This window comes from Leopardus geoffroyi, chromosome E1 (genome assembly GCF_018350155.1).
Source record: "Leopardus geoffroyi isolate Oge1 chromosome E1, O.geoffroyi_Oge1_pat1.0, whole genome shotgun sequence".
NCBI lineage: Eukaryota > Metazoa > Chordata > Mammalia > Carnivora > Felidae > Leopardus > Leopardus geoffroyi.
Window position 1 is genome coordinate 25,335,980 of NC_059330.1, and position 13,714 is coordinate 25,349,693.

Here is a 13,714-nt window from a genome sequence, read left to right on the forward strand (position 1 = left end):
CGCCAACATCTGTCGTTGCCTGAGTTGTTAATGTTAGCCATTCTGACAGGTGTGAGGTGGTATCTCATTGTGGTTTTGATTTATATTTCCCTGATGATGAGTGATGTGGAGCATTTTTTCATGTGTCGGTTGGCCATCTGGATGTCTTCTTTGGAGAAGTGTCTATTCGTGTCTTTCCCCATTTCTTCACTGGATTATTTGTTTTTTGGGTGTTGAGTTTGATAAGTTCTTTATAGATTTTGGATACTAACCCTTTATCTGATATGTCATTTGCAAATATCTTCTCCCATTCCATCAGTTGCCTTTTAGCTTTGCTGATTGTTTCCTTTGCCATGCAGAAGCTTTTTATTTTGATGAGGTCCCAATAGTTCATTTTTGCTTTTGTTTCCCTTGCCTCTGGAGACGTGTTGAGTAAGAAGTTGCTGCGGCCAAGATCAAGGAGGTTTTTGCCTGCTTCCTCCTCAAGGATTTTGATGGCTTCCTGTCTTACATTGAGGTCTTTCATCCATTTTCAGTTTCTTTTTGTGTATGGTATAAGAAAGTGGTCCAGGTTCATTCTTCTGCATGTTGCTGTCCAGTTTTCCCAGCACCATTTGTTGAAGAGACTCTCCTTATTCCATTGGATATTCTTTCCTGCTTTGTCAAAGATTAGTTGGCCATATGTTTGTGGGTCCATTTCTGGGTTCTCTATTCTGTTCCATTGATCTGAGTGTCTGCTCTTGTGCCAGTACCATACTGTCTGATGGTTACAGCTTTGTAGTATAGCTTGAAGTCTGGGATTGTGATGCCTCCTGCTTTGGTTTTCTTTTTCAAGATCGCTTTGGCTATTCGGGGTCTTTCCCGGTTCCATACAAATTTTAGGATTATTTGTTCTAGCTCTGTGAAGAATGCTGGTGTTACTTTGATAGGGATTGCATTGAATATGTAGATTGCTTTGGGTAGTATCGACATTTTAACAATATTTGTTCTTCCTATTGAGGAGCATGAAATCTTTTTCCATTTCTTTGTGTCTTCTCCAATTTCTTTCATAAGCTTTCTATAGTTTTCAGTGTATAGATTTTCACCTCTTTGGTTAGATTTATTCCTAGGTATTTTATGTTTTTTTGTGCAACTGGAAACGGGATTGATTCCTTGATTTCTCTTTCTGTCGCTTCATTGTTGGTGTATAGGAATGCAACCGATTTCTGTGCATTGATTTTGTATGCTGCAACTTTGCTGAATTCATGAATCAGTTCTAGCAGTTTTTTGGTGGAATCTTTTGGGTTTTCCATATACAGTATCCTGTCACCTATGATGAGTGCAAGTTTGACCTCCTCCTGGCCGATTTGGATGCCTTTTATTTCTTTGTGTTGTCTGATTGCAGAGGCTAAGACTTCCAATACTATGTTGAATAACAGTGGTGAGAGTGGACATCCCCGTCTCATTCCTGATCTTAGGGGGAAAGCTCTCAGTTTTTCCCCATTGAAGATGATATTAGCATTGGGTCACTCGTATATGGCTTTTATGATCTCGAGGTATGATCCTTCTATCCCTACTTTCTTGAGTATTTTTATCAAGAAAGGATGCTGTATTTTGTCAAATGCTTTCTCTGCATCTATTGAGAGGATCATATGGTTCTTGTCCTTTCTTTTATTGATGTGATGAATCACGTTAATTGTTTTGCGGATACTGAACCAGCCCTGCATCCCAGGTATAAATCCCACTTGGTCGTGGTGAAAATTTTTTTTAATGTATTGTTGGATCCGGTTGTCTAATATCTTGTTGAGGATTTTTGCATCCATGTTCATCAGGGAAATTGGTCTATAGTTCTCCTTTTTAGTGGGGGTCTCTGTCTGGTTTTGGAATCAGGGTAATGCTGGCTTCATAGAAAGAGTTTGGAAGTTTTCCTTCCATTTCTATTTTTTGGAACAGTTTCAAGAGAATAGGTGTTAACTCTTCCTTAAATGTTTGGTAGAATTCCCCTGTAAAGCCATCTGGCCCTGGACTCCTGTTTTTTGGCAGATTTTTGATTACTAATTCGATTTCCTTACTGGTTATGGGTCTCTTCTAATTTTCTATTTCTTCCTGTTTCAGATTTATTTATTCTTTCTTTCTTTCTTTCTTCTTTCTTTCTTTCTTTCTTTCTTTTGTTTTTAAAGATTTTATTTTTAAGTAATCTCTACACCCAATGTGGGGCTCTGTTATGCCCAGAATTCGTGATCCCCAAAGACCACCAGGGAGCCGAGTCCGATGCAAAAGCAAAAGAGCCTTTATTCGAGCTAGCTCGAGCTCAGTCCCCTACCTGCACTGACGCAGCGGTGAGATACCAGGGAGAGAGAGCGAGTTTCAAAAGCACAAAGGTTTTATAGGGGTCTAGGGGCAGCCGAATGGCTGGGGAAGGGTCAGAGTCGCTGGGCGTGTTTTGATCAGGAAGTTTGAATGGATGAGCGGGAGGTTACTCAAGGGGAGGAGGCGTGGTCTAGGTAAAGGACACAGAACAAGATGGAGTCGGCCGGCGTAGGCCCGCCCTTTCATTCCCCCCTTGTCATGTAGCTTACGGACCCAATCATGGGAACAGCCGCATTTATGGTGACAAGGGGAACAGAGTTTGGAGGTTTTACGCTAAGTTCTGGGAAGCATGTGTCCCTGGGGTGGCTCTGGGAGGTCTGATTAAGTATTGTCCCCGAGCTGGTGTCTATGATCTGCCAGGTGATGTTCTGGGGGGCGTGGGGACTCCCGGCAGCATGAGCAATGACAAGCAGAGTTGACAGAGTTACCAATATTAGGTGGATCGAATGCGCTATAGCTTGAGCTTGAGCGGGTTGTGTTGGTCCCGACTGATGGCCCATCGTGTGACGAAGTCCTTCCGGATCGAGGAGGGGTCCGCTGGCCGAACGTGGGTGTGATGGACCCAGGTCGCGATGCCGTCTACTTTGAGAGCGGTGGGGGTTGTCAGCACCACGATGTAGGGTCCCTTCCAGCGTGGCTCGAGGGTCTCTTGGTGGTGCCTCTTGACATAGACCCAGTCTCCCGGCCTGTACTGATGAGGTGTCGGGGTCGGGCCAGCCTTGTAGATGGCACGGAGGCGCGGCCAAATGTCCTCATGCGCCCTCTGGAGCCCTCTCAAGGAAAGAAAAAGTTCTTGATCTTTAAACTCAGCAATAAGTTCAGCTCGAAGGCTGGGAATAACAGGGGGTGGCCTGCCAAACATGATCTCATAGGGAGTAAAACCCAGAGTGTAAGGAGTGTTTCTAACCCGGTAAAGGGCATAAGGTAGGAGAGTCACCCAGTCCCCGCCAGTCTCCATGGTTAATTTGATAAGGGTCTCTTTTAGGGTTCTATTCATTCTTTCTACCTGTCCTGAGCTCTGGGGCGTATAAGCACAATGTAATTTCCAGTTCGCCCCCACCGCCTTGGCTACTGCCTGTGTTACCTGCGAGATAAAAGCTGGCCCACTGTCTGATCCTACCATGGCAGGAAAACCATACCTGGGTAAGATGTCTTCTAGTAGCTTCTTAGCCACCGTCTGAGCCGTTTCATGCTTGGTTGGGTATGCCTCCACCCAGCCAGAGAAGGTGTCTGTAAATACTAAAAGATATTTATAACCATACTTTCCTAGTTTGACTTCAGTGAAGTCGACTTCCCATTGGGCTCCCGGTCTGGTGCCTCTGAGCCTGGTTCCTTTTTTATTTGATGTGGCTCTCGCGTTGGTGAGTTGGCAGGTCTTGCAGGCAGATACAACTTGCTCTATTTTGGTGTCCAGTTGGTGAATCTTGATTCCGGCATGTCGGATTAAGTCTTTTAATTTTCGGGCCCCCATGTGAGTAGACCGATGCATGTGCTCTAATATTGAGACTCCGAGCTGGTCTGGCAGCACGAGCTCCTTGTTAGGTGTATACCACCATCCCTTTATCTCCTGGGCCATGGGGAGTTTCTTGATCCGCTGTAACTCCTCCTGGGAGTACTTGGGCTGGTCTGGTAAAACTGGGTCTCCCGGGTCTGGTAGTTGTATGGTCATGGTGGGGACTGGAGTAAGGGCTACTGCCTTGGCTGCCTGGTCAGCCTTTCGATTACCTCTAGCTACTGGGTTATCAGCTTTTTGGTGCCCTTGGCAGTGGATAATGGCTAGCTTGGCAGGAAGCCATAAGGCCGTAAGCAGGTTAAGTATCTCCTGCTTATTTTTTATAGTCCGTCCTTCTGCCGTCAGTAACCCCCTCTCCTGATAAATTGCCCCATGAATATGAGCTGTGGCAAATGCATAACAGCTGTCTGTGTAGATGTTAAGCCGTTTTCCAGCTCCCAGCATCAGCGCCTTGGTGAGGGCTATGAGCTCTGCTCGCTGGGCTGACGTTCCGGAGGGTAGAGCCTCTGCCCATACAGTGTCCGTTTCGGTGACCACCGCTGCACCCGCATACCTGTGTCCGTCTTGCACAAAGCTGCTGCCATCAGTGAACCAAGTAGCCTCGGCATTGGGGAGGGGCTGGTCGGTCAGGTCCATCTGGAATCCATGTACTTGTTCCAGGATTCCCGCACAGTCATGTAGTGGAGCACCTAGGTCAGGGTCGGGCAGCAGGGTTGCAGGATTGAGGGCTGCACTGGGGTGGAACCGCACTCGTGGAGGGTTGAGTAGGAGGCTCTGGTAATGAGTCATACGTGTATTGCTCATCCATCTATCCAGAGGCTGTTTCAGGACTCCTTCAATGGCGTGTGGGGTCGTGATCCAGATTTCCTGTCCTAGGGTCAGTTTGTCTGCATCCTTGACTAGGAGTGCTGTCGCCGCAATAATTCTTAGGCATGGCGGCCAGCCGGCAGCCACTGGATCTAGTTTCTTAGACAGGTAAGCCACTGGGCGGTTCCAGGGGCCTAAGGCTTGAGTTAGAACCCCTTTTGCTATTCCCTTATGTTCGTCTACAAAGAGGTGGAAGGGTTTCGTAATGTCTGGTAGGCCCAGGGCTGGGGCACTTAAGAGGGCCTTTTTTAACTGATTAAAGGCAATTTCTTCTTTTTCAGTCCATTTAAATGTTTTCCCCTCTTTGGTAGCTTCATATAGGGGCTTGGCAATCTCAGCAAAACCTGGAACCCAGAGGCGGCAGTAGCCGGCTGATCCTAGGAATTCCCTCACTTCTCTTTGGGAGGTGGGAGTAGGGATCTTTAGGACAGTTTCTTTTCTGGCATCTGATAACCGCTGCTGTCCGCCCTCCAGGATATATCCCAGGTAACTTACCCTCTCCCTGCATATCTGAGCCTTCTTTGCAGATGCCCGGTACCCTAAGGCCCCCAGGGTAGCCAGCAGGTCCTGGGTCCCTCTCTCACAGTCTTTGGCTGTGTCGGCAGCAATCAGGATGTCATCTACGTACTGTAGGAGGGTGTGGCCAGGGTGCTCCCTTCTGTACTCACCCAAGTCCTCGTGTAGTGCCTCGTCGAAGATGGTGGGTGAATTTTTGAATCCCTGAGGTAGCTGTGTCCAGGTGAGTTGCCCACTGTAGCCCTCCTCCGGATCATGCCACTCAAAGGCGAACAAGGGTTGGCTCTGGGGTGCCAGCGGCAGACTGAAGAAGGCATCCTTTAAATCTAGTACAGTATACCAGACCCTGGAGGGTGCCAAGGAGCTCAAGAGAGTATATGGGTTGGGAACAGTTGGGTGTGTGTCCGCGACCCTCTTATTTACTTCCCGGAGGTCTTGTACCGGTCGATAGTCATTTGTGTGAGGCTTTTTGACCAGCAGTAGGGGGGTGTTCCAGGCAGACTGGCAAGGAACTAGTACTCCTAGGCTTCGTAGTCTCCAGATGTGTGGCTGGATCCCCTTCCGGGCCTCGTGAGACATGGGGTATTGTTTGATCCTTACTGGACTCTCTCCTGGCTTGAGCTCTACCAAGACTGGGGTCCTATGAGCGGCTAGTCCTATCCCCCCCGTCTCTGCCCAAACCGAGGGGAATTCTTGTAGCCATCTGTCTATATTATCCTCTCTCTGGAGCGCCTCCTGGTGGAGGAGGTGGTGGAGCGCCTCCAGTTTCATGGTCAGTACCTGGATGGGGTGGCCCTTGCCATCGGTGACCTGAGGCCCCCCTTGTCTGAAAGTTATCTGAGCTCCAATCTTGGTCAGTAAATCCCATCCTAACAGCGGGTAGGGGCATTCTGGTATTACCATAAAGGAGTGGGATACCCGGCCCGTTCCCAAATCTACTGTTCTTCGGGTAGTCCATGAATACTGGCTCATACCAGTTGCCCCTTGTACCCAGGACTTCTTGTTGGCTAGTTTTCCTTGTGGGGTGCGGAGGACCGAATGTTGTGCTCCGGTGTCGACAAGGAAGTCAATAGGGGTCCCCTCCACTTTAAGAGTTACCCTGGGTTCGGGGAGAGGGTCCGAACCCCGACTCCCCTAATCACTTAGTTCATCTAGCTCTAGGGCTTTTACTCGATCAGTCTTGCTTCCCTTCCTACCGGCCCTTTTTGGACAATCTCGGGCCCAATGCCCTATCTCCTTGCAGTATGCACACTGATCCTTCTGCAGCCTCTGCTTCCCCCCCTTGGTGGTTCCTTTACCTTTTCTTGCGTTGTCTGCCAGCTGCCGGAGACGGCGGTCTCGTTCCTCGGGGAAGTCAGCAGTGGTAGCTAGTAGTATTCTGGCCAGCCAGGTCTCGAGTCTGCTTACTGCTGGCAGCCACCATGGCGCGAGCCTGCCTGTCCTCAGGAGGCTCCCGGTTATTATATACCTTTTCAGCTACCACCAGTAAGTCCTGCAGACTTTTTTCTCCTAGTCTATCTATTTTCTGTAATTTTCTCCTAATGTCTATGGCCGATTGGTTTACAAAGGCCATGATAACAGCTGCCTTGCTTTCCGGAGCCTCTGGATCCATGGGGGTATAGGTACGGAATGTCTCCATGATCCGTTCTAAAAAGGCAGCCGGAGATTCATCTTTTCCCTGTTGTACATTTCCTACCTTGGCCAAATTGGTTGGCTTTCTAGCAGCCATTCGGAGACCCCCCATTAGAGTCTGGCGGTAGACCCGGAGCCTCTCCTTACCTTTTGCCGTGTTGAAATCCCACTGGGGCCGAGTTAAGGGGAAGAAGGCATCTATCTGAGCCTGGTTGGTGGTGGGATTCCCGTCTGCGCCCGGAACTAGTTTTCGGGCCTCATTGAGGATTCTTTCTCTTTCTTCAGTCGTGAACAGGACCTGCAAAAGCTGCTGGCAATCGTCCCACATGGGCTGATGGGTAAAAAGAACAGAGTCTAATAAATCAATAAGCCCTGCCGGTTTCTCGGAAAACTTAGGATTCTGAGCTTTCCAATTGTAGAGGTCACTAGTGGCGAAAGGTCAATAGTGATGGGGCTGATTCCCCTCCGCGTCTGGGGGTCCGGTGGCTCGCAGAGGCAGAAGAGTGGAGTCGGCGGTGGAGGCGGATTGCTCCCTCTGAGCCCTTTGGTAAAGGGCGGGCTTCCCACTGGAGCGTTTCCGCCTCCCGCTCTCGGAACAGCGTCTGCCTCCCCCGGAGGGGGGGGATGGTGTTCTTCCGGCATCCTAGAGGGGTTATACGGGGGAGGAAAAATTAATTCTTCTTCAGTACCCCCCTGTAAGACAGGGTAGAGGGGTGCTGAAGGCTGGATAAGACTTTTCTTCTTCTTTGTCCCCTGCAAAGCAAGAATGGGTTTTGGCTCCAGAGGGAGCAGGGCTAGGAAGGGCTTAAGCCAAGAGGGTGGGTCTTCTACAAGGTCCTGCCAAGTGATAATGTAAGGGAGCTGATCAAGATGACCCATCTTAGGCCGAGAGATGATACTCCTGACTTGGTGGATGGTAGGGAGGTCAAAGGTCCCCTCTGGTGGCCATCCGACATTGAAAGTTGGCCACTCGCTAGAACAAAAAAACTGCAACCGACCCTTTCGGACTTCCACACTGAGGTTGTTAGCTCTTCCCCTCACATCCTTAAAGTGATCAATCATAATACTTAGAGGAGTAGTCTGAGTCTGTCCCATAACGTCCGTCCAGTAAGTCCACAGAACAAAACAGAAACACAAAACCAGACAAACAGAGGGCCCCTAGAAAGTCTTCCAATTCCATGGAAGCAAAACTGCAAGCTAGCTTAGACCTTTGAGGGGATTCCATGTCCCTCCAAAACCGATGAGGGGATTCCACGTCCCTCCGAAACCGATGAGGGGATTCCACGTCCCTCCAAAGACGAGGGCCTCACGCCGGCTAGCAGGAGCGACCCGCCTTGTCTCAGACCTTTGAGGGGATTCCACGTCCCTCCAGAAGGGAGAATCGGAACGTCTTCCGAAACTCCCGGCCCGTGGTCCTCCAGTGCGTCCACTTAGACCGCGTCGGGCACTACCAGAATTCCAGAAAAGAGCTCACACAGAAAAGACAGAATAAACGGACAGACACTAACCATGGCCAGTCAGGCTCTCCAGGTCGGGGGTCCCTCGGGGGTCTTGGGGATCCCGGACCGAGCCCCCAAATGTTATGCCCAGAATTCGTGATCCCCAAAGACCACCAGGGAGCTGAGTCCGATGCAAAAGCAAAAGAGCCTTTATTCGAGCTAGCTGGAGCTCAGTCCCCTACCTGCACCGACGCAGCGGTGAGATACCAGGGAGAGAGAGCGAGTTTCAAAAGCACAAAGGTTTTATAGGGGTCTAGGGGCAGCCGATTGGCTGGGGAAGGGGCGTGGCCTCGGCTGATTGGCTGGGGAAGGGTCAGAGTCCTGTTACGCAGGTCGCTGGGCGTGTTTTGATCAGGAAGTTTGAATGGATGAGCGGGAGGTTACTCAAGGGGAGGAGGCGTGGTCTAGATGAAGGACACAAAACAAGATGGAGTCGGCCGGCGTAGGCCCGCCCTTTCAGCTCAAACTCACAACGCTGAGATTAAGAGTCGCACGCTGTACCGACTGAGCCAGCCAGGTGCCCCTACACAGTCTTTCAGATTCCCTGGAATATGATGTAGCTTTTCAGAGTTCCCTATGGTTATCCAGTTCTGCAGGATGTACTCTAAAATTCCTATCCTGTCTCTTGCTAACTGCAACCAAAAAAGCAAAGACTTACGCAGCAGCAATGTTGTCAGTAGATGGCTATTATTTTTGAAGATGCCCTGGGAGTAGGGCTTTTCTTTTTTTTTTCTTTCTACTGAGCTGAAAGAATTCTGAGTTAAATCAAACAGCCAGAACAACCTAAAGAAAGATTTTCCAGAGAGCTGCAAAGTTTGGACAAAGACACTGTCTGTGCTCTGAGGATGTTGCTTTTAACTGAGCTCCACAAGAGGTCAGTCCTCTCCATTGGTCATGAGACTGCTGACTTTTTTTTACCACAAAGTGAGCTGGGAATGGAGGGTGGATGGAAATAGCATCCCATCCACAAGTTAAAATACCCCAGATCCCACTTTCTAACCGAAGTTCAGTAGTTTCTCTTCAATAGATGACTTCTAGTTTGTTCTGTGGTTCTGGTTAATTTCCAAAATTCTAAAATGGTTCACTTTAGTTGTTTTGCCAGTATCTTCATTGTTTTTGTGGAAAAGCAAGTTTCACTGAGGTCCTCATTCTGCTATTCTGGAAGTTGATTTCCCGGCAAGCTCATTCCTAAACATGGTTCTTCTCACATATCCTACATCTCTGCAACAGAGCTTTTATTTAAAGTTTGTGCTGCTTCCATCAGAATCAAGGTCAGAATGCGAGTCTTTGTCACAGCATGATTTAAAATTATTTTGATATGAAATATCCCAGTTATCTTTAAGGTGTATGGTTCTCTTAAATGGAACTTCCAGAGATCACTGGAACATATTTCATCAAGAGCATCCCACTAGCCTGCTGTGCAACAGAAGATTGCTTACTGACAGCAGACCCTGACAAAAGGTGATCACTTGAGTGCTGTCAAGTTCTCTGTACAACTGCCCTAGCTGAAACAAATCCCAGTAGATTCTTCTTGTTCTGTTTTCATCCTATCGCCCAGGATGTGTTCTTGACCCATCATTGCTACCTTTGGGGAAGGGAAAAGCATCATGGGCTATTTGGAATGAAGTGCTAATCTTTCCTGCTTAGCTCTGGACCTTTCACTTGGCATTAGTGGAGCCAATCAATAATGCCTTTTTTGCAGACTTCTCAGTCCCTCCCCTAAGAATCAGTTCATATCATTTCCATGTCATTCATGACTTTACTGCTAGGACATGAACTATGCCTTTTTCAGGTCCTAGGTGCTAGTCTGACAAAAGTTTTCTGTCTTTAATGAGCTTGTTGTTACCCTCCAACAATTGAGAGTGGGTGAAAGACATATACACCTACTCCCCTATCTCTATGGAGCTGATTGAAATAATCAAAGAAAATAACACCAATGATGAAATGATGGAAGGGAGATGTGGATATATTCCACAATCATAGAAGAATTTTTGGTAGATAATGGCCACCTAGGACTCAATGTAAGGCAAAAACCCATACATATCATTCTCAAGAGAGTAGTGTAGTATCATGAAAACTAAGCAGAGGAAATCCTGGCAGAGCCACACTAGTACCTACTAATCTAAAAAACAAAATCTCCTAGAAAAAACTGTTTTTTGGAGGGATTGAGGCCATTATTACTTGGAAACTCTTTTGATGCTGCAGATAAATAGCACCTGAAGGCCGTTGCAGAATTTAGAAAAGGAGGCCATGAAAACAAAACAAAACAAAACAAAACTGTGGGGACATCTTTCCCTGACTGTACCTCTCATTAGAGCAGGTAGCTCATCTCAACGCTGGAAGAAGTTTCTTTATTTTCAGGGACAACTGACCCTGTGAGGCAGCTACCCTCAGCGCAACTTACAAAACAGCCAGGAAGGAAGTCATACACCTGTCCCAAAAGCAGAAACCAGGCCAAACAGAAAATTGATACCAAAAACTGTTACCTACGGCAGCAATTTGAACAAACAATGGGAAAATTTCTACCAAGACAAAGTTCTGAATAAGAAGACCCATGACTCTGACTTCCTCTCAACCCTGTGCAGGATGCTGAAACACTGAACTGGTGATTTAAACCCACATAATGAAGGACTCCCACAGCAGCCAGGTAAATAGTGAGGGACCCAAGAAAAATAAAGACATGATATTTTTAGTCAATTATCATGTCTATCTAAATCAGGGGTTGGCAAGGTTTTTCTTAAAGGGCCAGAGAGGTAAATATTTTAGGCTTTGTGGGCCAAAAGACACAATCAAGACTATTATACAGATACTTATATAACCATCTAAAATGTAATCATTTAAAAATATAAAAACATCTCTCAGGTTGTGGGCTGTAAATTTCAAAACAGGTGGCTGGCCAGTTATGGCCCATGGGCTCTAGCTTGCTGACCTAGACTTATCCTCACTCAAATATGAATAATGAGGGAAGACACTGAGTCTGTGATTCTTATGAAACATAGAAGAAAAAGATAAACAGAGCATACACAAGATATATAAACATTAGTTAAGATACTTCTGGTCGTGACAGAAATCCAACTCATACTAGCTTAAGTAGAAAAAGACTATCAATTCAGATAACTGAGGATGGGTGCTTCAAAAGGAGGGGCAATATCATACTTTTTATCCCTTCTCTTATCTGCTTCTCTATGATTTTGTCACATTTCTTCTGCATATGTAAATTAAAAGAAATATGTGTTATGTCAGAAATTTAGATTAAGTGAAAGATTTGGGGAAAATAAAAATGACTAAAACTGACCAAAAGAAGATCTGAACAAAGGTATAACATGAAAGTGATTTCAAAACTAGTCAAGAGTGAGCTGCAGAGTGGGTAGCTCTGGACTTCAGGGGGCTGGAGGTGAGTGGGGGAAGCTTGGGATGGTGGGAGAGAAGAATAGGAGGGGACTGACCAAGGACAAAGTATAAGGTTCTTGAGCATTACTCTGCACCTGCAGATCCAGAAATTTGTTAGCAGCATCCATCTTCATGGCATTTCTCATCATTCTTGGTATGGGGCAGAGAAAAGGGCACAGAATTTATTTTAGAGATGGTGTTTTAATGTGTAGGTTGATTGAAGAAGGAAGGGATGTGAGGGAGGTGACAGTTCTGAAAGAATAGCTGAGGTGACAAGCCATGGAGGTTAGACTAAAGAGTGAAAGAAGTGAGGCAACAATGGGGCTGGTGGGTGGGGAAAAGAAGAAAGATCAAGAAGCTATAAGTATTTAACAGTTAAACCTCAATAAATATGGAAAATGAAAATAAACTATAGGTCTCTCTGTATGACCTAAGAACAATAGTAATGAAAGTTAGAGCAGGTAAAAGGTGGAAGACAGAGAATGGTAGGTACATTAGAGTCAGAGATTTCTCATGTGGAGCAGTTTCTAGCATGGTCATGTGTGAGTCTGGTTGACCTGGAGTGAAGGATGTATGTCACTTGAGTTGAGAAAGTCATGGAAGTGTGAGGTTTAGGGGTTTAATGGTTCTTCCAAAAGAAAGTTATCAGAGTGCTGGCACAATATGGGATTTAGAGGTAGATAGGAGCCTAGTACTACATGCTATTCTTATAAATGTAGAACAGTAACCATAAACTGGAAGATAAGAGAGAAAGTAGTAGAGGGATTTTTACCCACCTGAGAGGAATACTGGTTTGGCAATAATGGAAATGAGAAAAATTCAAAATTCCCTCAACCCCTATCCTGTGTGGATTATGGGAGACCACAAGCCCCCTAACTTCAACAGGATAGCAACCGGAATAGGATTTTCAGGATAAGACAAGAAGGAAAGGAGGGAGGGAAGAATATAGGAGAGAAGAGTGTGGGAAAGTTTGTTTATAATGGAAATAAATACCCAGAAGGCACAGTGGAAAAGCAATTTAGGCAAGGGAGCAGTGGGATGATGAGTCAGGAAAGAGAGAATAAAGTGGTTTTGGTTTGGAAGTATGGAAAAGAAAAGAAAAAAAGAATGGGAGATATAGAGGTTAAATGATGAGTTGCCTATATTTTGGGCAAAATCCGAGAATGATAGGTGAGTTCAACTGGCCTCTAGATGAAATCCTGGTGTCTGGCTTCAGGATATCTCCTAAGATGGCTATATCTAGATAAGGTCTCAGTGGATTTGTATCATGATATCAAAGCTGGGGAGCTGAGGCAATCATATTGGAGCCAGTCTAGTTTGGCTCTATCATTGAATAACTTCCAAGCTATTGTATATAGTGAGTGTTCAATGTGTATTAGTTATCTGTCCCATTTCAACAGTCCTAGGACTGGGGTGGGAGTTGCCTATCCCATAGTGTGATGGGAATGGCCTATCCTAGGGAACTGGAATAGCAGAGACCATCCTGCCCAAAGGCAAGGGTATTGACCAGATGAACTTAATTTTGGGTAGGAAAGTGTGTTTGTTGAAGAGGAGGTAGAGGGAAGAATTCATTGTACTCTATCCCATGAAACATGTCCAAAAGAGTCACTCACTGAAAAGTCTATGAGACTCAAGCTTCTGAAAAGAACATAGGGAAATCATTTCATTACCAGATGAGGTGGAAGAAATGTCTTTTAAACAGAATTTCCCTGCCCCTCTCACTCCCTACCATCATCTCCATCTAATCAATCTACAATTGTGACATTTCCTTACCTCACTTCATCTTCTGAATCTTTTCCCACAGATCTAATCTCAATGATGTTGTCACTTCTCCTGCGATTTTATTGTGTTGTAGTGTATGTTTGTTTATTGATTTGTTTCCTCCTCTCTTTACTATGCTGTAGTAGAGAGGGTGCTGAGCGGGAGGGGGCAGAGAGAGAGGGAGAGAGAGAATCCCAAGCAGGTTCTG

The 13,714-nt window shown here is 46.4% G+C and overlaps 1 protein-coding gene across 1 annotated transcript; it reads right to left on the reverse strand.

Moving 5' to 3' along the window:
• Window positions 1-6,606: 6,606 nt before the first annotated feature.
• On the reverse strand, window positions 6,607-7,984 carry LOC123603365. Its single transcript, XM_045488188.1, is given in 3 exon segments — window positions 6,607-6,892; window positions 6,970-7,378; window positions 7,381-7,984. Coding segments are annotated over 3 exon segments (1,110 nt in total). The 5' UTR covers window positions 7,952-7,984; the 3' UTR covers window positions 6,607-6,762.
• Window positions 7,985-13,714: the final 5,730 nt, after the last annotated feature.